Here is a 25461-nt window from a genome sequence, read left to right on the forward strand (position 1 = left end):
CAGAAGCCAAATGTGAAGCTCTGTGTTGTAATCAAATACAGAAGCAGAGACTGTGCTGCAAACCACAGCTTTTAGTTTTGGCAGTGGATCAAATCTAGAAAAAAACATTACCTGTGTTTCAAGATCAACACGGAGTACTGATTTCCCATCCCCCTGGCAAAGAAAGCAGGATCCCACCCCTTCCTGCTCTCAAAGTGCTCTCTAAATAAAGCCAAGGGTGCTACCGGGGTTTTTAAGACACGCTGCCTCAGCGTATGCCCCGGCCTTTTAGTTGTGAGTGAGAGCGCACCGACCGCACCAGCACCACTCAAAGGTTCATTGGAAGCACCACGCAGGGCAGCCCTCCCTGGGGGGGAAGGACTGCAGTAACCAGGTGGATGGCACTGATGGATGGACAGATGGACGGAGGACGGGCTGGGACTCTGGCAGCTGTATGGGCTGTGCGGACACAGGCACTGCACAGCTCCTCCACAGATGGAAGGCTACAGGGCTTCCCTCCTCAAGTCGTCTTCTCTGTCCATCTTGCCACTGTAAGGGCTCGGTCTAAAACATCCAAATTTAAACTTTCATGGGCTTTCCATCAGATCTTCAACACTTCACGTATTCAAATGAGAAAGAGGTAAGTGCTTGCCTTTCCACAAACGCAGCAAAGATGGCTATGACCCTTAACCCCAGATCCCTCTTCTCCCCACCCTCAGCCAAAATCAGGTGCAGTGCTAAGGACAGGATAATTAAACGTTGCAGATCGTATCAGTCACAAGAAGAAAAATTGCAAAGCAGAGGGAATGCATTTGTCACATGGTGAAACCAGCTGTGGAAGGTTTTTCTAGGAGTTTTGAAACAATTCCAGCTCTTTTCCTTTTTTTTTCCCAGGGTAATAACATTTTTTTCTGCCAAGAGCAAGTTATTTGTTAAAATATGCATAAAGATATGTCACTCCAAGCTGTGCACTTGTGTTTCACATTCACTTCCCCCCTCAAAAGAGTGTTGTTACAACTAAAGAATGAAAAGGATGCGGCTAGAAATCTGTAATGGTTCCATTTATTAATACGTATATCACAAATACTCACAATATCAACGCATTCTCGTTGGCATGCTAGATAGAGGCATTATTAAAAAAGTCCTATTTTTTTTAAAAAGGTTTTAAACTTTTGCTTTCCCCCAAAAATATTTCCTATGCCTGTTTTTTTTGTGATTTTTTTTTTGTGTGTGTGTATATCTTTTTATTTCGATTTGATTCAACAATGTATTTGGTGGCTGCAACCTCAATGCAAAAAGAAAGAAAAAGAAAGAACAGGAAAAAAGTATGAAGGCCGCAGTACAGCACAGTTCAATTAGTTCGTCACTACCTAATAAAAATAAAGGAAGCAAAATTCCTGCCTTCACAGTAAGCAACAACACAGCTTAATAACAGTATTACACAGGATCAGGTTCAGAGGCAAAATGCACTAGACAAAGCCTACTGGGATACGCACTAGGCATACAACACTGAGTAAGAATCAAAGATGTAGAAGAACATCAGGAATAACGGTTCCCTTCAAGCACAATATCTTAACATAATTTTCAAGTATCTTTATGTTATGTTACTGATTCCTTTGTTTTGGGGAAAGGGGGGCAGGCGCAGGGAAGGGGGAAAGGATGAAAACCTTAGTAAAGCGATAAACAAAACAAGAATTAAGATAAAACCAAAAGAATATATATTTCATATACCGGTTTAGATGAATGTGTGCAACACTTATTAACCATGGTGAAAGGCTAATTATGCCCTCCAGTCACTACATGCACAGCCTGATCGATGCTGTTAATGAATTACCTTTGTTAACTTACGATGCAGCTACTGTGTGACCAAGAACATACATACGGTGCTGTCCTACGCCCAGCCGCGGGGACGGGGTTGGGGTCCGGAGGCTGAGGGGACTCGGCTGCTGTCGGTGGCACCGCAGTACTTCACAGAATGGTACACTACGCATGGGACAGAATTCAGGAGGTGGGATGCGAGTGCGCGCGCGCACGTGCTTGCTTTGTGTTGGGGTGTGGTGTGTGCGTGCGTGCGTGCGTGCGAGAGACAGTGTGTGCTATAACATTCGTTTCAGTCTTTCTCCAATTCTGCAGCTCCTGATCTTGAGACAGGCTCTGGACTTCGCACTCTGAAAGACTGGGTTGGGGGGATAAAAGAAAAGAAGTGGGTTGCTTTGGTTGCTAACAGCCTTCCCGGTGGATATTTTGCCCTTCCTTTTCAAGAAGAAAACCAAAACGACAAAATAGTCAATAGTGCGTTTCCCTGCTTCCCCCCCATCCCCCCCACCAAACAGAATATCCCGTGGGAAGACTTAATTCTCGATGACCATGCTGAGCATCTAAAGCTTGCCCGCTACCTTCAGCAGAAGCAGCACAGCCATGACAATATACTGGAGTGTCTACAGCATACTGGATAGAAAGTGGGGAAAGCTCACCTTGTTACACCATCTCGTACTGGTTAGCAGTAATAAACCGGGACAGACAGCATGCCAGCAGCATCCCGATCAACTGTGCCGGACAAGAACAGAAACAGAATAGAAGAAGTTACGTTAAATGAATGCAGAGTGAAGGAGAGGCCATGGCGAGCAGAGGTTTCATGTTCTGGAGTTATTATGCACTACAAAATCTATGTCTTATCTTAAGGACCGCTCTAATCAGAAAAACAGCATTAAAATCTCCCAGCTTTCTTAATCAGATTTTCCTCTTGATTTTTATCAGGCATCATCCCTTTTTAGGCAGCATCCCTTTTTGCTGCTTGTCAATCCCTTTGTCATTGCCTGGCCAAATCAAACGTGGATGAGTAAAGTAGTGGAGGTATCGGCACGCTACCAGCTGCGGCTCACTCGCAAGCTCCACCCGGGTCCCTTGCCACCACCCACCGCCACCAAGAGCTGGCAGCCCCCTTGACTTTGCCAAGAGTGTGCTGGAGAAAAGCCTCCTAACGCCTCAGAGCGGTTATGCTTTCTTTACAAATGATGCAGCACCAGAGAAATGAGCGTTATAAATCTGGAAATAAATAAGAAAAAAGTCTTTCACTATTCCCTTGGCTGTCACTCAGATTATTGAAAACAGATCCCTGGCTTCCACTCGTCAATAAGCACTCAGTCATTTCAACGCTTCGCCTGTTGCAGTTCGTTAGCGTTTCCTGCATATGCCAACAGCGTTAATATACTGTAAATAATTCAACCTCGCTTTTCTCATTTGGGTTGGTCAATTAACTCACGAGCATCACCAGATTGTTACAGCTCATCCCTGGCTACAGGGGGTGAGGCAAGAGGGCCGTCTCTGCAGAAGGACCAGCCTTCCCTGGACCTGGCTCCAAGGAGGGGGTGTCACAGCTCCTCCAGCCGGCTCACCCGTGCCCGTGGGGCACCACCACCCCTGCCCCTCTCCTTCTGCTGCGGGCAGAGCGCATTAAAAGGCAGCGGTGCTCAAGGAGGGGGATCACAACCTTTTGGCAGCAGCGGAGCTCCCTCAGACCCCGCAGTGCATGCATAGATAACGCCTGGCTGCCTGCTCATCCATGCTGGCTCCTTCCTCTATTTCACGCTTGGGATTGCGTGTCCTTTCCCCTAGACCATCAGTGCTCCTTGTTAATGCAATTATCATCAAAATATACATCTTCTCTACCAGATTTGGGCTGGCATCAGCCCAGATCAAGACCAAGCCAGGGTACCTCAAATCGGATAAACTGTTTTCTGCCCCTAAGATACCACACTTCTGGTCAAGACATGATTCATTTGCCAGAAATTTGCTGCTACTGGTCCCTCTTCTGTTTCAGTGTCCACCAGGACCGCTCTGGGCATCTCAAAAGGACCTGGAGTCATCTTTAAAAGCAGCATGAATCCCCACCGTCCCCCACATGCAACCAAACACCAATGAAAGCGCACCATGAGGAAAATTTTGGCACAAAATTTTATCAATTTAGCTGTTTGGGAAGCGCTGCTGAAAACCCACACATTCTGTGCGTTTACGAGAGAGGCTTTAAGACCCCCACTGCTTACTTGTGCAATGTTTCTTTAGCTCAGTTCAGTGTTGGAGAATGAGATTCCCCATAGAGCAACCCTGCAGGTATGTCTCCATGCTTTGACCGGCAGAACAGAGGAAGTACCTCTGGGTGGCCCCATCCCACCCACTTCACTATCCCTTTTCTGTGTTTGTGGTACCTTTCAGCCTTCTCTCACCTTCCTCAGTTGGTCTCAGAGGTTACTTCTCTGCCCTACTGCATTTTTCAGGAAGATGAACTTCCAAACATTTTCCAAGGTGTGTAGACTCCACATTTAACCACAAGAGCACTGTCCTTCCTCTAGCGAAGAAGAGGCAATACTGTATTAAGTTGCTGAATTGAATTTTCCTCATGGTGCTCTTTCATTAGAGTTATAACTACAATCCTCTGCATTTAAGTCAGGTTAGAGGCTCCCAGTCTGTGAACCACAAATGAGTGGTCTTCACTCCCCCTTTTATCTTAACTTTTATCCACTTCTTATTTTTTTCTTTTTAATAGTCTCAGTTTTTTGAATGCTAAGATGCCAGACTTGGTTCTGCATTTGTATTATCTCTCACTTTTCTCCTTTCTTCTCTTTTTTTTATTATCTTTGTCCCCCAAACTATTACACAGCAAACTGAGAGTTTGTCTTGCCACAGGAAACGTGAAAATGCTGACAAATTAATTGGCTTAAAACACTGGGAAACCCACATCCTTCAGGTGTGTCTTCTTTACTACCATCCTGTTGGCCAAAGCTCATTCCAGAGAGCAGAATGCAGTGCGTGCGTTGTTCAGCTCTCCATGGTTTCTAGCAGTCGTCTCAGGCATATCTCAGATCTGGCCACTGAAATCCATCCACATCAACTTCCTAGCAATCTTACCTCTCATCACAAACTGGCTTTTAAATATAGATATTTTCCAGAAGTTAACCTTGACTGGAAGCTGTCCTGCATGACATATTTATTGTATCCTATTATACTGAAGAGAAACCGAAGTGCAATTTGAATTTCTATTTTATTTTGGCTCTTAGTATCTTCACCATTTCTCATTCTTTGAGAGAACTTCTATAAATAGAAATCTGTTGAACTAACTGGGAATTCATCAGTAGATCAAGTAAGCTAAAACCGGATTTTTTTATCCATCAGGAATAATTGTTTAGTTGAATGATTTACCTTGCCATGAGATCTTCAAGCATCCAGGTTCCCTGGCTCTATTTTAGAAGACAGCAAATTTTTCATGTCACAAATTGCTCACCTGAGTCAGCCTCCTGTGCTGTGGTATGCCTCTGGCACAGGCCCTATCTCCACGCTGAATCCACACTGGTTAGTATTTAGAAGCAACAAAATTGGTCTTCTATTAGATTTTTAGTCACATATTGGTTCCCGATACGGATCCCACTCCCTAACCCTGGTGCAAGGGGTGACTGAGGTGTAATCCTGTGCTAGGGCCAAGGCGCAGCCTCCCTGTACTCTGACAAGAGTTGCAGCATCCAGTCGGGCAGAGCTACTCACATTAATGTGAACAACAAAGAGGGCAGGTGGATGCTGCACTGCAGAGGGGGACTGTAGTCGCACGAGAACATATCTTCAAATGACAGAAACTGTGTGAGCTCAGGAACTGGTTTTGAGCACGTGGAGAGCGCCTGGCTTCCAGCCCGTCAGTACAAAAGGAATAATTTGGCCTTAACACTGTGACTCCCCTAGTCAAGGACTCTACTGCAACCATAACCTATAAAGCCCACTCCAAACCCTGCCACCCCCTCCAAACCCTGCCTCTTGTGCCCCTTAAGCCAATGCCTCTGCTGTAGTTTTATCTAGACAAAACTCTTCATCGTCTCTGCTGCTTGCATAATTTTATTCTCTGTTGGGCACAACACAGCAATCATTTTGCTGCTCTGAAGAGCACCTGCTAAACTGAAATGATTCCAGCTGGAAGTCAGCATTGGCATCTGATTCCAAAACCAATCAAATTGTATTTTATTATTATTATTTCAAGCCCGAGGAGCAATGCAGACGATGTCAGCAACACAGCAGTTTTTTTTTTTAAACTCTGACTCCGATTGGGAGGCCTGTGCCAGGCCTGTGAGACATGCAATGCCATTACATCAACTTTCCCTATTTCTGTGAATAAGCACATTCCCCATGCTAGTCAACACCTCACAAATCATGTGAAGGAAAGGCCCTTGAGCATGCTTTACTGGAGAAGAGCAACATGATGCAATTTGTCTTTTATTTAGATTAAACCTATTCTCAGGAGGAACAGCAAAACCTTGCCTACAGCTGGAGCACTGCCTGGCATTACTGCTAGCCACGGTTAACCTGAAATCAATTTGTAAACACCATCCCTAATTGGGTCCAGCAAAACAGATTAGGCAGTAAATGGTAACTGGCCGCCTTTACTCTTCACACCCCAGGAGAGATGCGTTTTTCTCCCCTACATCCCCTCTCTTCTCCTTTTTACACATTCGCAAATACCCCAAGCAGCTAAGCATCTACTCGGAGTGCCAGAGCCTTGCGCTTATGCAGGGGAGCGACATCCCCAGCTGGCAGTGGGACACACGCTGCCATCAGGCAGCATGAGCTGCCAGCACCACATCAAAAACATACTTTGGTTTTCACTTGGAGCCACAGTGGCAAAGTGCCTGTCTTCCCCCCTGTGCTGCCTGCAGCCTGTCATGGTGATCTCACCTTGCGCCAAAGGGCTCCCATAGCAGGGACCACACTCTGGCCGCCCATCTTCCTGTGTTGAGCTCACAAACAACTGATGACCTGGAGTAAACATCCTGACGCATCCCAAAAGACCAACAATTCCAGCTGCACTCTTCTTACAGTCTCCCTCCCAGCTGCAAACAACTTTCAGGCAAGATAAGATGATGCTTTGCCTATCATACGTATGATAGACCCACTAAAGGCTTTCAGGTAGGATTAGTCCTACACAGGCATTTGCCCCAGCAGCATATGAACTGTAAAATTCTACTCATCCCTTTTTTCTTTTGTATGGTTTTACATGAAGCATTTTAAAAGATGCTTTATAGCCTTCTGGCTGTCTAGAAACCAAACTGAAATAAGAGCCTAGAGTCCTACAGCAGTAATCAAGCCATAATCAAGGTTGGAGAAGAGTATCAAGACAACAGTAACCATTCAACAAGAACTAGAATAGCTTATTAAAAAAAACCCCAAAATAGCCCCTGCTCCGTGCACCAACAGCTCCAGCCTGGTGGCTTCACTGCTTCTGGATCCCAAAGACCTGATGGCCACGCACACACTCTGGGTGGCTGGTGGTATGATGGACCAACATTTATGCCCACATGAAACAGGCTTACAGGCCAAATCATGGGCTTCTCACATCTAACACCTAGGCTAGAAGGCATTAGGTTTTCAGATATGCCCAAGGCAGGACAGTCAGCTGGTCTGAGCCCAAACAGTTTTAAGGCTCCCTCAGGTTATGCGTACATTGACTGAGAGGGCATGGTACGCATTTTCCACACGGCTTGGGGACAGTTACTCTGAAGAAACTGGAGGCCACTGTAACTGCTGAGCAAATTAAACCTTGGGGAGTGGTGACTAAAACACTGTGCAGCCGAGCATGGGCTGACCACATGGGGCAACAGGGGCAAGAGGGCAGCCACAGCCCTCCCATTAATTCACTTGCCCTTCACTAGCAACAGCACTGGCAAATCACTTCTTTCTAGTGCAGCACAGTGTAAATCTACAGATGACTATCTCAATTAAGGAGTTTTAAGAAGTCAAATAATTTTTCCTAGCACCTCATTTTTTTCCAACCACTGGATAAACATAAGTCATTCAACAAATATATTCATATATCTCCAGTGTTGCCTCAGGACCTAGATTTTTAATATTGTGTGAATGAAGCAAATGAACGTTGCATGATCATTTTAGAATACAACACTTGCAGTTGTACTGTGTACTTTCCGCAGAGAGAAGGCAGATTGCCTCTCAGGTAGAAGTGGTTCAAGCATCATACATGTCGCTGGTGTTTTTGCTGAACCATTCTGCAAGCACTTTTGCATTGCCTGTGTTTCCCCCTCTCTCATTTCTGCATGTTTCCAGGACACTCCTTGCCATCCCACACAAAGTGACTAGTATAAAGGAGCATCTTGTTGAAAGATGCAGGTGTTTTCCTGCCCCTTCTTGATCAGAAGATTGTGACCAGACCTTTAGTTTCCCCAACTCCTCTCTAGGTAAAGGCAGTTTGAATATCAGGGAGCAGCAAACACCTTCTTAGCGCTCCTTTTGTCCCTCCCATGCCAAACTCCTTTTGATGCAGGCAAACGGTTGGTTTAATAGTCTGATTTTGGTAGATCTCTGCTCAGTGATCGGTGCTAAAAAGAAAGGAAAAAAAAAATTGGTCATCAAAACCAAGTGCCCCCTCCAGGCTCCAGGTCTAGGATGAGGAGGCCTGAAGGTGCACTCTTATTTGAAGTCTAGATAGAAGCCTATCCAAACAACAGATAAGCTATTTGTCTTCTTAGCTGTTTATGCTCCATTTAAGCCAATGTTTTATTGGGTTAACCTCTATTTGACCCAGTGGAGGGACAAGTTGTTTTCCTTGAGCTAGTCATTAGCTCAACCGTAACTGATATTCCCAAGGAGAAACTTCATTTAAGTTGAAAAAAAGAAAATCAATGAACAGATGACCTCAGGCCTAATGAGCATGCTGAGTTCAGTCCCTTTCCATAATCCTTCCTTCCTTGAAGTCTGGGTAAAGAAAAAGAGAGGGGGGAAAAAGGAAGGGAAGTGTGTATGTACTTACCTGTGAGAACGCAATCCCAAAAGCCACTCCAGCTATGATTCCCATATTTGTCTCCATAAAACTGGTCACCAAGTCATAACAGCCCTGGAAAACAAACAATAATTCCTTGTATTGACCTTGTCTGCCACAAATGCATACATACAAATTTCTCATTTAAAATGGACTTGGCTGGACAATATTTTTGCTATAATTTCCAACAATGTAATCTTTTTATTTAATAGCAATTCTGAGTGAATGATGGAAAGTGCTGGTAAAACCAGTCCTTTTAAGAAATAAATGTATTTCACTACTTTTAAAAGCTAAATGGATGTTGCACTTATTTTTATAGATCTTATTAAAGAAAGTTAGTTCACATAGTTTTAAAAAACATTAATATAGCTTTGATCTGAAACCAAACCAGTAACAAAATAAGGTAATGTTATAATACAATACAGATGTCAGAAATGAATAAATGATGCTGATCTAATACTCCAGATATTTAATACAAGCGTGCTTCAGGTGTCCAGTGAGGCATTCTGCTTGCCTTCACCTGCCAAAGGACACCAGGCAAGGTACTGAGCAGTCAATAACTTTAAATCATATAACAAAGTTATCGAGGATTTTTTATGAAGTTTCTTGGTTCGTTTGCTCTTGGACATAAAACTCCCTGTCCTGCTCCCCAAGCCCAATTTTCTTTTTCTAGCTCAGACCCTGACTCCAGCAGCTGACTTGCTTCAATTCACAGCCCACACCAGGGCCAGAGGATTCATACACGTCTGCCCTTCTCTTGGATAGCCTTTTTTGAGATGTCCCCCTCAATATGATAATTTTTGCCAAATTTCTCCCCTCAGCTACTTTACCCCTCAAAAAAGAATTTGAAATTAGCTTTCATAGTTTGTGGTGTCTAAATGAATCTATACAAGTGATGCAAAACTTGAAGAAAAAAGGGATAATGTCTATTTTTTTCTTTCATTACTAACCTACCTGCCCACACAATCGAAAGCCACCTCTTGGCCCCTTTTGCCATGCTTCCTCAAATGACCAACACCACTCTTTCTCTAAAGCCAGTCCCGAGGCATTTTATTTAATGTTATAACTTTATTCACTTTATCAGAAGTTGGAAAAAACAGAAATAAAAGTGAGTTCCCTTTCCCAGTTTGGACTCCTGTCCCATAAGAGCGAATTGTCTCCACATTCCCCCTCCATCCACACCCCCCTCACTTCTGCAAATACTTTAGGAACTCTTTACATGACTTCAGAGCATTAGATGCTTGTAAAAAATAACAGATAGAAAGAAAGAATTATGTCCTTTGTTAGAGACAGGCCATTCATGAAGTAAATTGTATCATTTCTTCAACCTCTTTTATAACATTAGAAGATATTTCATTTAATCCTGAGAGTAATGAAGTGGTAAACCTAATAGTAGCGGAGGACCAGCACAGCTGCAGTTCCTTTCTGAAATGTTTAAGTGTACATACAAATCCTTAATTACGTCTTACAACAGTGTACAGTATGTCAGATTCAAGCTTACTTATTTAACACATCAAGCAACTACAGTTGTGTGTGTCTTACATGCTATGAAACGAGAATAGATTTCTCAAGCAGTGCTTTTATTCTGTCTGACATGGGTTAATGTTCTCCTAGCTCTTCTGAAATCTGTTCTGTTCAACACCCTTCAAGAGACACAACATCTAACAACAATGGTAATTTGAGGGAGACAGATCTCATTAAAAATCATTCAAGTGAGGAGAGTTTTGATTGCTCTACTCATTTGAAGACTGTGTTTTCCCAGATCATAGAATCATAGAATCACAGAATCACAGAATAGTTTGGGTTGGAAGGGACCTTTAAAGGTCATCTAGTCCAGCCCCCCTGCAAGGAGCAGGGACATCTTCAACCAGATCAGGTTGCTCAGAGCCTCATCCAACCTGGCCTTGAATGTTTCCAGGGATGGGGCAGCCACCACCTCTCTAGGCAACCTGTGCCAGTGTTCCACCACCTTCATTGTGAAAAAAATTTTCCTCATATCTAATCTAAGTCTATCTCCCTCTATTTTGAAACCATTACCCCTAGATCATTAGTTTAATCCTCTTTGGATAATACATCACTAGTTGTCATAAACTGATAGTAATTTGATAGCTCATCAAAACTTGTCTTACTGATAGTTTTGCAATGAAAAGAAGTATTCTAAATACACTTATCCACAGAAACAGTAACAAGGGTCTTTCACAACACAACCAATATGTATTTTCCTTTTTTTCCAACACACACAGAGCAAAGTGCCTATTTCCAAGATGAGCTTGGGTCAGAGGCAATGTTTGCTTCCTATCTGAAGTGAAAGCATCGGACCACACAACATTTCCTCCTGCTTGCTTTTTATTCTCATGCCCCTGTCAGAAACATCCCACCTTGCTCAAACACTTAGGACGACTGAGATCTCACAACTGCTAAACAGAAATCTTTACAATCTTTGATTATAAATGGTTATCTCAGAAAATGGGACACAATTTTTCAGATGTTGCAGGACATTCAAACTTCCCCTAGGTAATTAAATAAAGTAATTAAGTCAACTGCTTCCTGAGGAATCAGCATTCCTCTTCTGCCAGGCAAGTTGTGCATTTGCAGGAGAGATGCTTAAGTGTAAGCATGGCTGAAGCAAGTTACTAGCCCTGGACTAGCACAAGCTCGTTCATCCCTCGGCTGCTTCCTACAATTTTGCAGGCATCCTTTGCCAAGAGGAGCTCACAAGTGGACAGGGATGTGTACATGCAGAGCACGCAGAACAAGCCCTGTACTTTGGGAATACACCAGATCAGTGCTGGGAATGCAAATGGCATCTGCTCAGTTATGCAGCCAGGAAAGATTCAGAGCGTATGACCACGCCGAACTGAAAAGGTGGGACCTGCTGACAGAGTACCAGTCACACCAGAAAGCTTCCCTGCCAGGAAGGTGGGCAGAAGCAGGGGCTCAGGACAGGCTGCTCAGGAGACACTCTGCCTGCATCAGATGCTGGCTGTACTGCATGTTGCCTGGATCCACCTCGTCCTGCCTCTCACCTTCTCTCCACTAATACAAAACCAGAAAGTTACCACAAGTTCACAAAGTGCAACTGAATGGAGTGGCTTATCCTTCAAGATTAATTTGCTGGTGGTGACTGTGATTTTGGTAACAGATGGATGTCACTAGTGTTCCACGTATGTCTGCAACAAGTGGCTCTCATTAAACTATCACAGAAAAGAAAGGCTTAGTGGAAAATAATCCTCTAGTATCTTTTTTTTTTTTTTTAAATACATGCTAGAAAATGTTGTCCACTTGACTGGTTTTCAAAGGAAGATGTTTCAAGCTGTACTCAGCCACCATTTCAGCCTCCTGATTCACAGGTGATTGAGGTAAAAAAAAAAAACAGAAACAGAGAGGAATTTTCTTATTTCCCCTGTTATCTACTCAGGACTTCTATTTATTTTTTTTTAAATTCAACTCTGAAAACAAAAACAGAAAAAAAATCCTTAAGTCTGATTAAGCTGTGCTGCAACTTAGCTTGGTGATTTGGCCACAATATAATTCCTTTTAGCAACGAACTGTCTAGTGCCTCTTGCAAATCTCAAGAGAGAAAGAGAGAATTGATGATGCACCAGCACTTAAAGCAATAACTGGAGTTGCATTTCTGCAGTGCAGTGTCTGCTATATATACAGCATTATTTTCTCTTTATTCCTCCTTCTCTTTATGTTTTCTGTATTTTTATTCCCCAGTTATTAATTTTCTTTCCATTTTCCCAGCCTGCTTTTCCAAACATATTCTGTTTTTCCAACCTGATCCTTCAGGTGACCCCAAGGGAGGGATCACTTTGGTTGTGCTATGCTTGCAGCACATGTTTGAAGATCTTCTTAAGAGTTATTGTAAATGCACCAGCCAACCACAGTGCTTGCTGTCCATCACTTGTGTTTTCTGTGTTTGGGATGACAGTTAGGCTCCAGCACTGAAATTACTGTTTGAACCTAAGCAAGACTAGAGCCTGTCCTTCCCTCCACCTAGCTACATCTTTGTCCTCAACAAAAAACCCACCACATTCAGCAGGAAGGAGCAGAGAAGCAGAGAAGTGCAGACTGACCTAACCTTCAGGGGGAGCTGAGCACACATGCCACTCGTGGTCCTGTGCCTGGCCAGCACTGCCTCTGTGTACAATGTCATACCTCAGCCTCTGCTGTGAGGAAGGGGGACAAATCCCCTCCTAATCAGAAATATGGCTGCACTTGGTCATTTGAGAAAGGTCGGCTTAAAGATTTTGAAAGCAAGTGGAGGGCAAAGCTCCTCCTTACCATCACTCCAGCCCAATACACACGTTATCATTTGAAACAAAACGCAACACTCCAGTGGTATACTGGATGGTTTCACAACAACTGCCTCTGGCACAACGTTACTGGTACCTTCTGGTTTACTTTAGTGGCAGCCACGGTCATGTTGCGCAGATCCTGAGTATTACAGTCACTGGAGTTCATGCAACAGCTTGTAGGGATGCCATGTTTGAAGAAGTAAGGGCTGGTGCTCCAGTTGGTGTAGCTCTGAATGCCACAGCAGCTCAGCTACAAGGAATAAGAGGTAGATTTCAAACAAACCAACCAACCAGAATTAAAACTAGTACAGAATCGTCACTGCTTACTTAATAAGCTCATAATAAAAACGAAGACAGGTTGTTTCCAGTTTTGAAAAGCAGATATCACCTCCCTGCCTCATTTATCATGAAAGTATGAAGAATTTCATTTACAGAGGATGAGAGCAGATGACCTACTAAAAAAAAAAAAAGGTATTTTATGAGCAGAGCTATTCTTTGCAACATTTGACAAAGGCCCAGCCATAAAGCCACCTTTTTTTAGTTGAAGATCTGTTGGGGTTTTTTTTCATTTGTTTCCTTTGCTTATTTACTTACTTGATTAAAGATGATCTTGGAAATTCAGAGACATAGCCTCACAATGTGGTAAAAAAACCCCAGCCTTAAAATACCCAAAGCATTACATAGAATTACATGTAAGACATACAGGGTCAAACTAGTACAAATTGCTAAGGTGAGGCAAGGCTCTCTAACTCACCAAAATAATTTCTAGGAAAATTCACTGAGCTATGAATAGACAGAGACCATATGTTCATAGAGTGTGTCTATGAAATTAGACAAAAAATCATAAATTGGGAAGGATGTTTTGCTCTAGATGCTAAGTTAGAAGATAGTCACTCAAAGATATGGAGTATGTGCTGAACTTTCTGTGTGAAAAGGGCTTATAAATGCACTTTCTTTAAAAACAGACCTACAAATGAAATTACCATTCTACTACGACAGAAACACTGAACAATTACTCAAAACTATTTAGTTTAGCCAACTGCAAGGAATCAGAAGTTCAAAATACAGGTTAACATTAGGCAAACAGACAATTTGGTGGCAGAATATACTCAGTTTAGAGCAGTACAGTAATCTGCTAACCCGGAGAAGTCAGGTTAGAGGCACAGTTTCAAATAGGCTGAGAGGTCCAACATAATAGCTGTAATCTCTAAAGAAGATCTAGAAGTCATCAAAACAATCACATTAAAATTTCAGCCATTCAGCAAGTTACAATCATATGGAAAGCAAATTGGCTTATAGAATGTATTATGAACTGAAGGGGATAACTTCTTGCTATGGTACAGTTTCCAGTAGGAATTTAAATGTGAATTTTATTGCTCTGTCTCGTAGTTGGTGGACTTGCTCCCTTGTGGTTGGCATCTCAAATCAGTTTGGCCATGCTGTGGCATTTGCTCATGTGCTGTGCCTTGCTGGAAGGCAAGGCAACCTCCCATTGCCCTGCTATCACACCCTGTGGGTCAGAAAGGCTCTTCCACCAAGCACCTAATCCATCCCTCCACCATGGCCACAGAATAACTTTCATTGCCGACCTCAGCAGCATGTTTGTTCACCCCCTTTTCCTCTGGAGAAAATATACTCTGTTTCTTCCCTTAACTCACTAGGTCTCCTTTGCCAGTCTCTCCTTGTACGTCTGAAGAGAATTGCTGCAGTTTATTAGTGATACAGGATGCTAGATTATAAAATCCTGTCTCATCCAGCTCAAACTGACAACATTTCATAATCCTATTGATACATTCCCATAAGAACACCTTGTTCTTAAGGGATAAAACTGTCTCCTAAACCTAATTCAAGATCTAGCACCAACAACAAGCAAGTGGGACAGGTCCTGTCTTTATTACGTAGCTTGTTTATTAAAACTTAAACATCTTGTACAAGCCTATCAGTTGAAATACTTTTTCTTTAGATCAGCTTTGCCAGCCTCTAATTTTGCTTGCAATATACGGCTTGCAGATTGAGCCATCCACACGTCATGTTCTGTGATCAAATCTGAATGTATGCTTCGTCTCTCTTTATTTATTACTTTTGGATATCCAATTTTAGACTTACGCTTTCCTGCACGTTATCCACTGCATGGCTCCGCTCATCGTTCTTGTTGTAATTCTGGATTGCTTCAGTGTATGTTCTAAGGAAAGTATCCTTGATCTATGAGGGCAAGGAAAAAAAATAACCCACGTGAGCAACGAAAAGCATAACATCTGAAGTTTTTGCAGGAAGCAAATGCATTTCCAAACCTTACAAGGCACCCAAAATAGCCCTTCTCACTCATTTTCAAGTGTGTTTTTAGAGCTCGTAGGGCTTCCTCTTAATGGTCAGGAGCCACTCGTGCCATTTTTCAAGTGGAGTCTATCGGACATAGAAAGAAAACTACGCCAGCAAACTGCTACATTTAAAAAAAACAGAAAATGACTTAACCTATAAGAAAGATATCCTTTGATGCTTTGTCCCAAACACTTTGTTCCAGCACTAAGTCTGAAGGACTGCTTCTCTCTGCTCATGGACGCATGGTGGGAGCCAGAGCTTGTGCAAACTCCTTGCTGACGGAAGCCAGCGGCAAAAAAAAGAAGACACGAATCCCCTGACTGGGCTGCAGCTCTCATCCACAGTGCCAAAAGCATTTAGGTAAGGAACAAGAGGTCTCTCAGCTGGAGAAGGTACTTCGACTGGTTGTAAGGGGGCTGGGTAGCAGATGATTTGGGCAACCCACATGTCTGTGACCTTCACAAGAGACTGCCTCTTCCAAATGGGAGCAGTAACCTGGCACTGAGGCTGCTGCAGGTTAGGCCAGATGAAACAGCAATCCTCAGCAGATAGATAGGTGTTTCAAGATCAGATTAAAAACTATCCACCACTTGCAAGGGCAGACACCAGAAAAGCCGATAGCAAGGGAAATATCTTGTCAAAAGAGGAGACTAGAAAATCAGTTAATACAAAGAGGACAGGCAAGGAGGGTCTCTGAGGTTGTCCTGGTTCAGCACTAATGGCATGTAGATCCATGGACTTAAAGCCAGAGATAGACCTGATTACAGTGGATAAAGCAGAAGTGCTACTACAAATCTAGACCATCATGTTTTTTCAAAGCTTCTTCCCATCCCAGTTTCTTACCTCACTCTATTTGTAACCTCTCCTTATTCTCAGGATAGAAACAAAATCCCATCCCACTCCCTCCTCCCCCAAAAAAGAAAATGATTTACAAAACATCAAGTCTGGCCTGATGCAGAAGTGCTCTCTGCCTTATATAAACAAGCACTTGCCTGGCTGAAGAAGCTGTATTTAAGAAAAGTATTTAATCTATTTTGCAGCCCTCAGCATATGTAAAGAAGATCTTACATGATGGGCACACAAAGAATGATAGCTCCAGGGTAAATTATCGGGCAGCTGAGGCCAAGAGCTTTGGCTAAATCCCTTCATTTGGAATCGCATCAGTTTTTAAGAGCTGCACATGTTATTGTTGCACATCAGCCGCATCCCTGGAGATGTGTATGGAGCCGCCGAGCTCAGCGACCTACACATTTGCCACGCTCCAGAGAACTTTGCAGCAGCTCCTGCCCAGGGAGGCACTGCCATATGCAAACTCAGCACATTCCCACCTACCTCGTGGCGAAACACAAACCCTGAAATGCCAGCCACTAGCTCAGCCAGGAACACCAGGGACAAGAACATGGCATACTGAAAAGGAAGGAGACAAGAGAAGTCAGAACGTGACAGGCTTTTATCTCAGCACAGATACTTCTCAGTTACCACATAAAATTTAATTTTCCACTCTAGACACTCTTTAAAGATGTTAATAAACCAAAGGTCTTTTTGTGTGATACATAGGTTATTGCCTGAATATGTGTTTATACAACTCACAGATTATATGCATTGTCTAATTACTAGCTTTTCTGACATTTCTGTTCCCACATTTCTTAGCATTCTCATATAAATTAAAAAACACTCACATGCCAGAGATGGATCCAAGTCACTCAGGTTTTGATCTTGCAACAAGGAATACAAACAGACTCTTTATGTTCACATGGCACTCTGCTAAAGTAAACAGGCTCCTCCAGGTGTTTTGGTTCATGTTTATCTACCTCGGTTCTACACCAGGATTTGCTGCTCGATTCCTGAAGTTTCTCCAATGAATGAACTGAACCACTGAATTCACTGGGAATATTCTCACAGTAATACTAGACAAATGCCTCAAATACCTTGCTAAGCCAAAGCCTATGCTTGGCTTTAGGAATAGCATTTGGATCCGGAGCTAAATAAACCTTGAAAACAGTGTTTTCAGTGTAGACATTTACAAACTATTAAAAATACATCTAAGCAGAAATGAAGAACGTAAAGAAAAAAATATGAAGTGGGATGGTAAAGTCTGAAGTTGGGGCTTAATCTTCTGGAAGGAAAATTACCTTTTTTTCTCCACATGCTAAATAGTAGTTAGGCAAAAAAGGCAACATTTTAAGTTAAACTCAGTCCTAGCAGGATTTAGTGGAAAGCGGGAAATTTACTTTTAATGGAAGAATGTTGGGGAAGGGAGGACAACAGTGAAGGGAGAAGTAGAAAAATAATTCTCTACAATTAATGCAGCTGTCAAATCACTGCCTGTATTCTGTTCAGGAGAGAAAGAAAATTTTGAAATATTTCTTACATGTACAATAAAAATAAAACCATGTGCTTGGAACAGCACGTGCCACTGTAAATGGCATACCTCTAAAAAAGTTACGTGAGTTATGCAGCAACTAGCAGAGCCTGAATTCCTGTGGATTTTCATCTTCTTTCACCTTTATCCCTTTCCCATCTGGACTGCAGTAACTCTGACAAGCCTCTACACATGCTCTGACATCACATCACCAGCAAGAGACAGCAGCAGTGTGTGCCTACGATAGCACTAGGTACATGCCAACTGGCCACCAACACAGACCTGCTGGCCGATCTGCAGCTGCTACCTCTCCCCTGTTGGGCCATCAGCTGAGCAAATTAACTCTCTTTAGAATATCCTTTGTAAAAATCCAGTTCAAACTGGAGAAGAATTATCCCATCTCCTTAAAAAATCAGCCTCAAAATACTGTAGCAGGAGATGCATTGTACTGTCAAGCCCTTTTCCACTATCTCAGTGCATCACAAGTGCTATTTTTACCCTTCAAATCATTACATAGGTAGGATTTTGCTCTTGAATATTCCTAGAAACACAGTTTATCACATAGATTTGCTTAACCTATGGTCACTTTGCACTTTAGGATAGGCTGGAAAACTCAGAACAGATAACCTTATAGGGAGAGAAGTTAAACTGGACTGAGAGACAGCTGCTGTACCTCTGCTTAGTGTACCTCAAGTCCACGCTGCTTTTGAAATGAGGACAAACATACCATACAGAGCTTTGTTTTCTGGGGCTGACTTGTTTTATTCTAGTGAATGTCAGGAGAAAAAGAAAGGCTGGTGTGCTTTTAGAAGGTACTAAATATTTTTTCCATAGATTTCACATCAGAGTATTAAAATGACCCCTTTAAAATATACTTCAAATGAATTTCACATTTATGATTGCTTTGGACATTTTTAAGATTGTAAATATACTTATCTATCATCTGGCTCACAAAAAAAAACCCAGAACAATTGTAGAATTACTCATAGAGTAATTCGTCAACAGCATTTCACCCCACTGCCAACCACACATGGGCCTGTATGCTGTGCAGTAGCAACATTCATTCATACTCAATCAACAACTGGTTTTGGCAAAGATTTTTTTCCCCCTTCTTTGTCCAAAACACACATGTGTTGAACATTAAGATCAATAAAATCTAGCTGATGTGCCTAAAAAACCACATGGACATCTGGTGAAGCTTGGCAGGGGTTTGGGGGAATCCCAGTACTTCAACAGAACCTCTTCCCCTCTTGCTTAAGGCACTTTGGCATGCTTACCAGTTTCAGCATCCATGGGCTGCCACGACAAGTGGCAAAGCAGCCGAAAAGCCCGAAGACAATGATTGTGGTACCCGTTCCGATGAGCACGTAGGGGGCATTGGTGGAGTTCTCAGCAATGAGAGAGATGTATGTGCCAAGGGTGAGCTTGCCCCAGACGCCGACTGCAAGAAGGATAACACCTGTGATCTGCAAAGCAAGAGAAGAAAGCTGTCAGGAGCTACCAGGGCAGGCAACCAAATTCAGTACACAGCGATCCTGAAGAGATTCATTGGTACTGTTGCGTTGGCAGAAGGAAGCCTCAAGACTTTTACTAACTCCAGAGGGATGGATAGAGAAAATTAATTTCCAGCATCTGGAGATGTTACATTAAGACTGCCACTGGAGGTCCAAAGTCTAGGACTAATCACTGCAAAGCTGATGACTGCCAAGGGAGGAGCAGTTTACCACCTGCAGGAACAGGCTCTCTGCCCCTACAGCAACTGAGAAAGGTGGCCAGCACCATCACTCTTACCAAAAACCAACAATAACTGCTGCCATCTCATACATCCTGAGTTTTGCCACAAAAACTGCCTGAACCACAAAACCGTATTGCTTGATGTCCCATCCTTCTTCCTGCCAAAGTTTCAGGAACACGAACATCCCTTGTAGTGCATTAATCTGACAAGTGAGCCTTCCCCGGCTCCTCAGGCTATACAGCAAGTGAGTCCCTGGCTGCGCAGAAGCTTTCCCTCCTGAGCATGGGGTGGGAGGACATCAGTGGGCCCTGGGAGCACCCAGCTTCTTGAGGGAGATGTGCAAGAAGAGGCTAGCTGGGACAGGGCAGCTGGGACACGCAAGCTCCCAGCACCAGCAGAGACGTGGGGGAAGGCCACGGTGCGCCATACGCTGACATCGAGCAGTGGCCACAACAGGGATAATGCCTGCACCGTCTGCTGATTGTCACTCAATGCTGACACGCCTGTTTCAAGACTGTACACATGTAATTCATTCCCACAGTGCAACCAAAGGTGGGACACGAAGGGCCAGTCTTGAGTGCTAGCTCTGCAAATGCTTCCTGAATTCCCCCCAAAATTCTTACTGGCTCCTCCAGGCCACTGATGACATGCAGGAGCAGAAGAAATGTCCTGACACTATTCTTTTGCTTGCTTTCCAAGTTTTCTCTTGTGAACATCTTTACACTGCTATTGATATAAATCCAACACTATTACACCAGCGCTGCCTTGCAGTTGTTCATGGTGGGGATCCTTGTTCACAGTTACATTGCACTTAAAAACTCCCAGCTGAGCTCCGTTGTAAGATCTTTCAGTTACTTTTCATATAGGCTGGTGTGAGTTGATTCAGGGAAACCCTTCTCAAAGCAAAAAAAAAGGAAAGCAGCTTTTTGGCTTTTTTTACATAGGCTGGCTCAAAAAGGACAATGCAGGGTGCACCCTCATCAGTGCCTCCCCACTGGGCCCTTTCCACCGTCCTGCTGCTCAGCACTAGCAGGCAAAGGAGCCCATCCTCTGCTCAACCTGCTCTGGTGCAGCACTTCTCCCTCTCTGGAGAGAGAACTGCATTCAGCAGAGCTGATGAATAATCAGAGCCACCTAAGGAAAATACCAGAAGGGAGGATAGAAAATAGATGCTCTGAAGAAAGATACAGAGGGAGGGATGCAGGGAAAAAGAAGAAACCAAAGAAAAGAGAGAATAAAGAGAGAAACAGAAGGAGAGGGAACCAGGCAGATAAAAAGCAGACTAATGTGTCCTCAGAGAGAGGAGATCCTTTCTATACCAGAGAGGAAATAATCTCACTTGGCAATTTTGACACTGCCTAGCTCATCCTTTTCCTTCCTCCGTGCTTCCCAGAGTTGTAGGGACGACCTGCCCCTACCTGGCTTCCACTCGGAGCACGCCGGAGTGCAGCACTGCCAGGGAAACCCATCATGTCCCTCTCTCTCTCTAAGCCTCACTTGTTTCCCCCGACCAGCCACGGCAGGCGTTGGCATTTCTGTCACACCTTTGGGACAGGATTAGGAGGGGTTTCTGCTCTCCTGCCCACAGTGACAATAGAAATAAATCCAACTTCTACCTACACACAGGCATCAAACGCCTCCACTGAGTCTGGTCCCATCCACACACAACAATATCTTCACCTCTCCCTCTGCTCCCTAACAAAAGCTTTTTCAGAGGGTACAGATTAATCAGCAAAGTCCGACAGCGAGCTGTGAGGAACTTGGAAATCCTCAGAACAACTTTGGGTTTCTCGCCTCCAGTTCAACAAAGGGCTGGTTTCTGTGCCTGAGCTGCTGAAAGTGTTACCACTCTCCCCAGGGAGACATAAAAGCAGCCTTCGCTGCCAAAATGAACAAACAGCTTCACATTTGAAAGAGAACTCAAGGCTTGTAATAAAAAGCATTTTTAGTCAGCTCTTTGAAACAATTACTAACCCTTTACTATGCCTTTTAAGGGTTTGGTTTCCCCCTGCCTCAGGGGAGCCTATCCAATTTATGGTACGCACAGACTTTGGAAAAAAAGGAGCAAAGCCTCTCGGTGGTTTATTCCCCTTCTGCTTCGTAATAAAGCTCTGATTTACATGGATTTAAGGAAATCCCTCTGTTCGTGGGGAGGTCTAAACCCCCAGCAAGCTTGGCACGGTGCAGAGGGGATGGGATGTTTCCACAGAGACATGCTGCAGACGCACCTTGGGTTGCAGCAACGCCGGCTGGAATTTCACTCGTGAAGAGGAAAAACCAGAAGACTTCCCCGCAAACCTTTTGATGACCTTTATTTAACAGAGTATGAGCAGTGGTATGACTAACGCCCAGCTCTGCCCAAAGGAAAACCTTGTTTCCTTATTTTCAAGACAGTTTTTATCCCTATCTCTCTGCTCCATCACACAATCAAGGGAACAATCAGTGTACTGGCCTCTTGTTTGGTTTAGTTTTTAGGTTTGTTTCCTTTAAAAGCAGAACAGACAAGGGCAGACGGATCATGATACCACTGGCCTGAAAACAAAGTAGCAGGCATACACACTGCTCCTGCCACTCATCATCACTACATCTTCTCCTACTCTACCTCTTGCCCCAACAGGCTGTGGAAATGAGCCTTGTATGGTTGTACCTGATTAACAATGAAATTCCTTAATTTGACCTGAAACCACCACACCAGCCTGATTCTGTGTCCAGTGTGACCTGTGGGTCAGGCCCAATAGGTGCAAGAGCTAGGTGATGTGGGTCCATTTTGCATCTGAAAGATCTAAAAGGAAACTCAGAGCACCTCCTGCCATGCACAGTCTCTCCCCAGTCTTCCTCACTCCCTTCCCACTGTAAAGTTTCCTTTCAAACCATGATCATGTAATTCAATGGCAAAATGGAAAATGATTAGGGAATCATTGAGATAAACAGTGGCAGATAGATATATGGATATGATCAATACATCTTCTCATGGAGACGTACAAAATATTTCAGATATCCTGGCAGTCAGAGAAGAGTGATCACAAGCCCTTCCACTTTTTAGAACACCCTGAGCCAAGATTCACCACCCAGAGTAGCTCTATTTATAAACACCTGCAACAGCCAGCACACGTGGAGCAAGAGAGCAGCACCCCTACTCCACTGGTGGACTTCAACAGCAAAACCTGGCCTTCGTGTGGCCCCTCTGAGAATTAAGACTTGTCCTGGAAATAGTATGAGAGCTACAGCCTGTGCTAAAAGAGTGGCACAACCCCACTCCAGATCCTCAGCAGACACAGAAGAAACAAACTGGCAGCTGCAGATCCCACCATGCCCCAGATAAGACACCTAGAGTGGTACAGAAAAAGAAGTATTAGCAAAGGGGAAAGAAAAAAAAAAAGGTTTGCTTCTAAAAAGTGACTACAGGAGAGATCCTGCCCAAATGTAAGGACCTGTGGGAGAATCATCAGTAGCTGCTCTTTGGAGGGCTGAGACCCCACAACGCCCACAGCTCCTGGAAGGCAGAAGGGTCAGAGTGGCCTCTCTGTGCTTCAGCAACAGCAGCTGAGACAAGAATGATGTAATAAAGGCAGCTCTGGCTTTCACAACCTCCCTCAAGCATCTCTGAGGGTTGGTTTTTTTTTCCTATAGTTTCAAGCTCAGAGTCTGAATATGCACAGAGGCAGCCGATTGGAGGAAGAATGCACAGGGAAGGGCTGCCTAGATAGCTCAGCCATTTTCAAGATTTACCAGCCATCACGGGCACAGTGCAAGGCAGGAGCCCAGCATGCACAGGGGGCAGAGAGGTGGGATTAATGAAGCCCATGGAGGAACTTCTAGGGCTGATCTGGTAGCACCTGGGCTCGCAGCTGCTCACTCACTGCCCCTGCTGAGACCCCCAACGTGCAGACCTTACCCTCCTGAAGCAGATCTCTGACCATTCCCTTAATCGCAGCACTGGGTCCCACAGATGACAGGGGGCCCAAGGCAGAGCCAGGCAGGTGAAATGTTCCCTCAGTGCTTACGGATGTAAAACTCGCATCATGGACAGAAAAACGGAAGCTGTCATTATTACACGATGAGATCATCCAGCTTTTTGTGCTGCTCTGTCCTCTGGTGAGGTTAAGGGAAAGGGAAAGTGAAAAAAAGCCCCAAATATCAGGTTTCAAGGCCTATCATACTCAATGCTTTGATGCAGAAAAGAGCTCTGAAGTTTTCCTTGGACTTTATACAAACCTTGGTTTAAACAGTAATAGCCCACACCTGGATAAAACAGTCAAAGCATGCATCCGCCCCTGAACAGAGGCCATCACGAGAGAGGTCTGTGCTAGGAGCCAAGGCTGGCCTGGTTTACCCATGCTCAGGGACAGTCCCACTGCCATAACAAGCCCTAGAAACTTGGTCAGGTTTCATGTCCACAAATGGGCTTGCAAGCACTTTGTGCTGATTTTTGTCAGTGCTTCTCAATGCTTGCAAACTGTCCCGCTTCTCACACTATTTTGATGGACGCTTCCTTTCTGCACGTGTTTTCAGGCCAAAGTGCTTCATTTCGACTCCTGATGTACGGCTTTCTCCTTCCAGCCTCACGCACAGCTGCTCTTGGGAGAGTCCTGAGCCTCCGAGACCACCCAGTGAGGAAACGTCCCAGCCCTGAAAGCCTCGTACCCTGCCTGAAGCACTCCCCATCACCAACACCACCCACAGCATCTCCTGCTAGCAGCCTCCACCAAAGCAGTTCTGTAGTAGTTCAGGCCTGATCAGGACCAGACTACGCAGTCTCTCTCTCACTCCCCCCACCCTCTGAGAGAACAGGGAGAGAAAATATATGGAAAAATGGCTCGAGGTTTGAGATAAGGACAGGGAGAAGTCCTTAAAGTTACCGTCACGGGCAAAACAGACTCGACTTGGGGAAAACTATTCATTTATTACTACAAACAGCAGGATAATGAGACAGAGAACAAGATAACCTCCCTCCACCCCTCCCTCTTCCCAAGCTTAACATTATCTCTACTACCTTCCCCTCCCGAGCGGCACAGGGGGGGAAAAGGGAATGGGGGTTGCGGTCAGTTCATCACATGTTGTTTCACGCCACTGCTTCATAGTTGGGGGAAGAACTCCTCACATTCCTCCCCTGCTCCGTTGTGGGGTCCCACCCCTATGCCACAGTCCTTCGTGAAACTGCTCTGGCGTGGGTCATCTCTTCCACGGAGTTCAGTCCCTTCAGAACAGCTGTCCCAGCGGACCCTTCACGGGCCACAGTCGCCTTCAGGCATCCACCTCCCCCGGTGTGGGGTCCTTCACGGGCTCCAAGTGGACCTCTGCTCCTCCGTGGACCTCCATGGGCTGCAGGGGGACAGCCTGCTCCACCATGGGCTGCACCACAGGCTGCAGGGGAATCTTGGCCAGGAGCCGCGTTACTCCTCCCCCTCACTTCTGAACTGACCTTGGTGTCTGCAGCCGTTCCTCACAACAGGCTGGTAGATGTCTCTCAGGATCTTTTTTACATCTTATTCACTTCTCATCTCCTCTCCACTTCTTGCGGCTGGGCTGGACCGAGTCAGGCCCAGTCAGCTGCCTGGCAAGAGGCCAGAGGGTGAGGCCTGCAAGGCCCATGAGGCCTGCGCCTCCCCCTCTGCGCCTCTGCCCCCGCTCAGCTTCTTCACACCTTCTCTTCTCTCTTTTTTTTTTTTCTGTTTTCCCTTTCTTAAATACGTTATCGCAGAGGCGTTATCATGGGACATTCTGCTACCAATCGGCTTGGCCTTGGCCAGCAGCGGGTCTCCCCTAGGCCCGGCCGAGTCCACTGAACAAAGGGGAGCGACTTCTAGCAGTTTCCAACAGAAGCTACCACATTAGGCCCCCCCCACTAACAAAACCACGACAAGTTCTTACCAGGGTCTGTTGTGATAGGATGAGTGGTAATAGTTTTAAAACAGAAGGAAGCATATTCAGACTGGACATAAGGAATTTTTTTTTTTTT

General features: G+C 44.5%; 1 protein-coding gene across 1 annotated transcript in view; it reads right to left on the reverse strand.

The window, feature by feature from the left end:
* Positions 1-1025: 1025 nt before the first annotated feature.
* Positions 1026-25461, reverse strand: part of TSPAN7 (tetraspanin 7) — a 101686-nt gene continuing 77250 nt past the window's right edge. Inside the window, exons 2-8 of the mRNA XM_086766563.1 lie at positions 19045-19233; positions 16738-16812; positions 15193-15288; positions 13181-13336; positions 8777-8860; positions 2454-2526; positions 1026-2155 (exon numbers count right to left, since the gene is read on the reverse strand). Of these exons, the coding sequence (XP_086622689.1) occupies positions 2458-2526; positions 8777-8860; positions 13181-13336; positions 15193-15288; positions 16738-16812; positions 19045-19233 (669 nt within the window). The 3' untranslated portion in view covers positions 1026-2155; positions 2454-2457. The remainder of the gene's footprint in view (positions 2156-2453; positions 2527-8776; positions 8861-13180; positions 13337-15192; positions 15289-16737; positions 16813-19044; positions 19234-25461) is intronic.

The sequence above is a fragment of the Chlamydotis macqueenii genome, chromosome 1 (assembly GCF_036417535.1).
Source record: "Chlamydotis macqueenii isolate bChlMac1 chromosome 1, bChlMac1.mat, whole genome shotgun sequence".
Taxonomy (NCBI): domain Eukaryota; kingdom Metazoa; phylum Chordata; class Aves; order Otidiformes; family Otididae; genus Chlamydotis; species Chlamydotis macqueenii.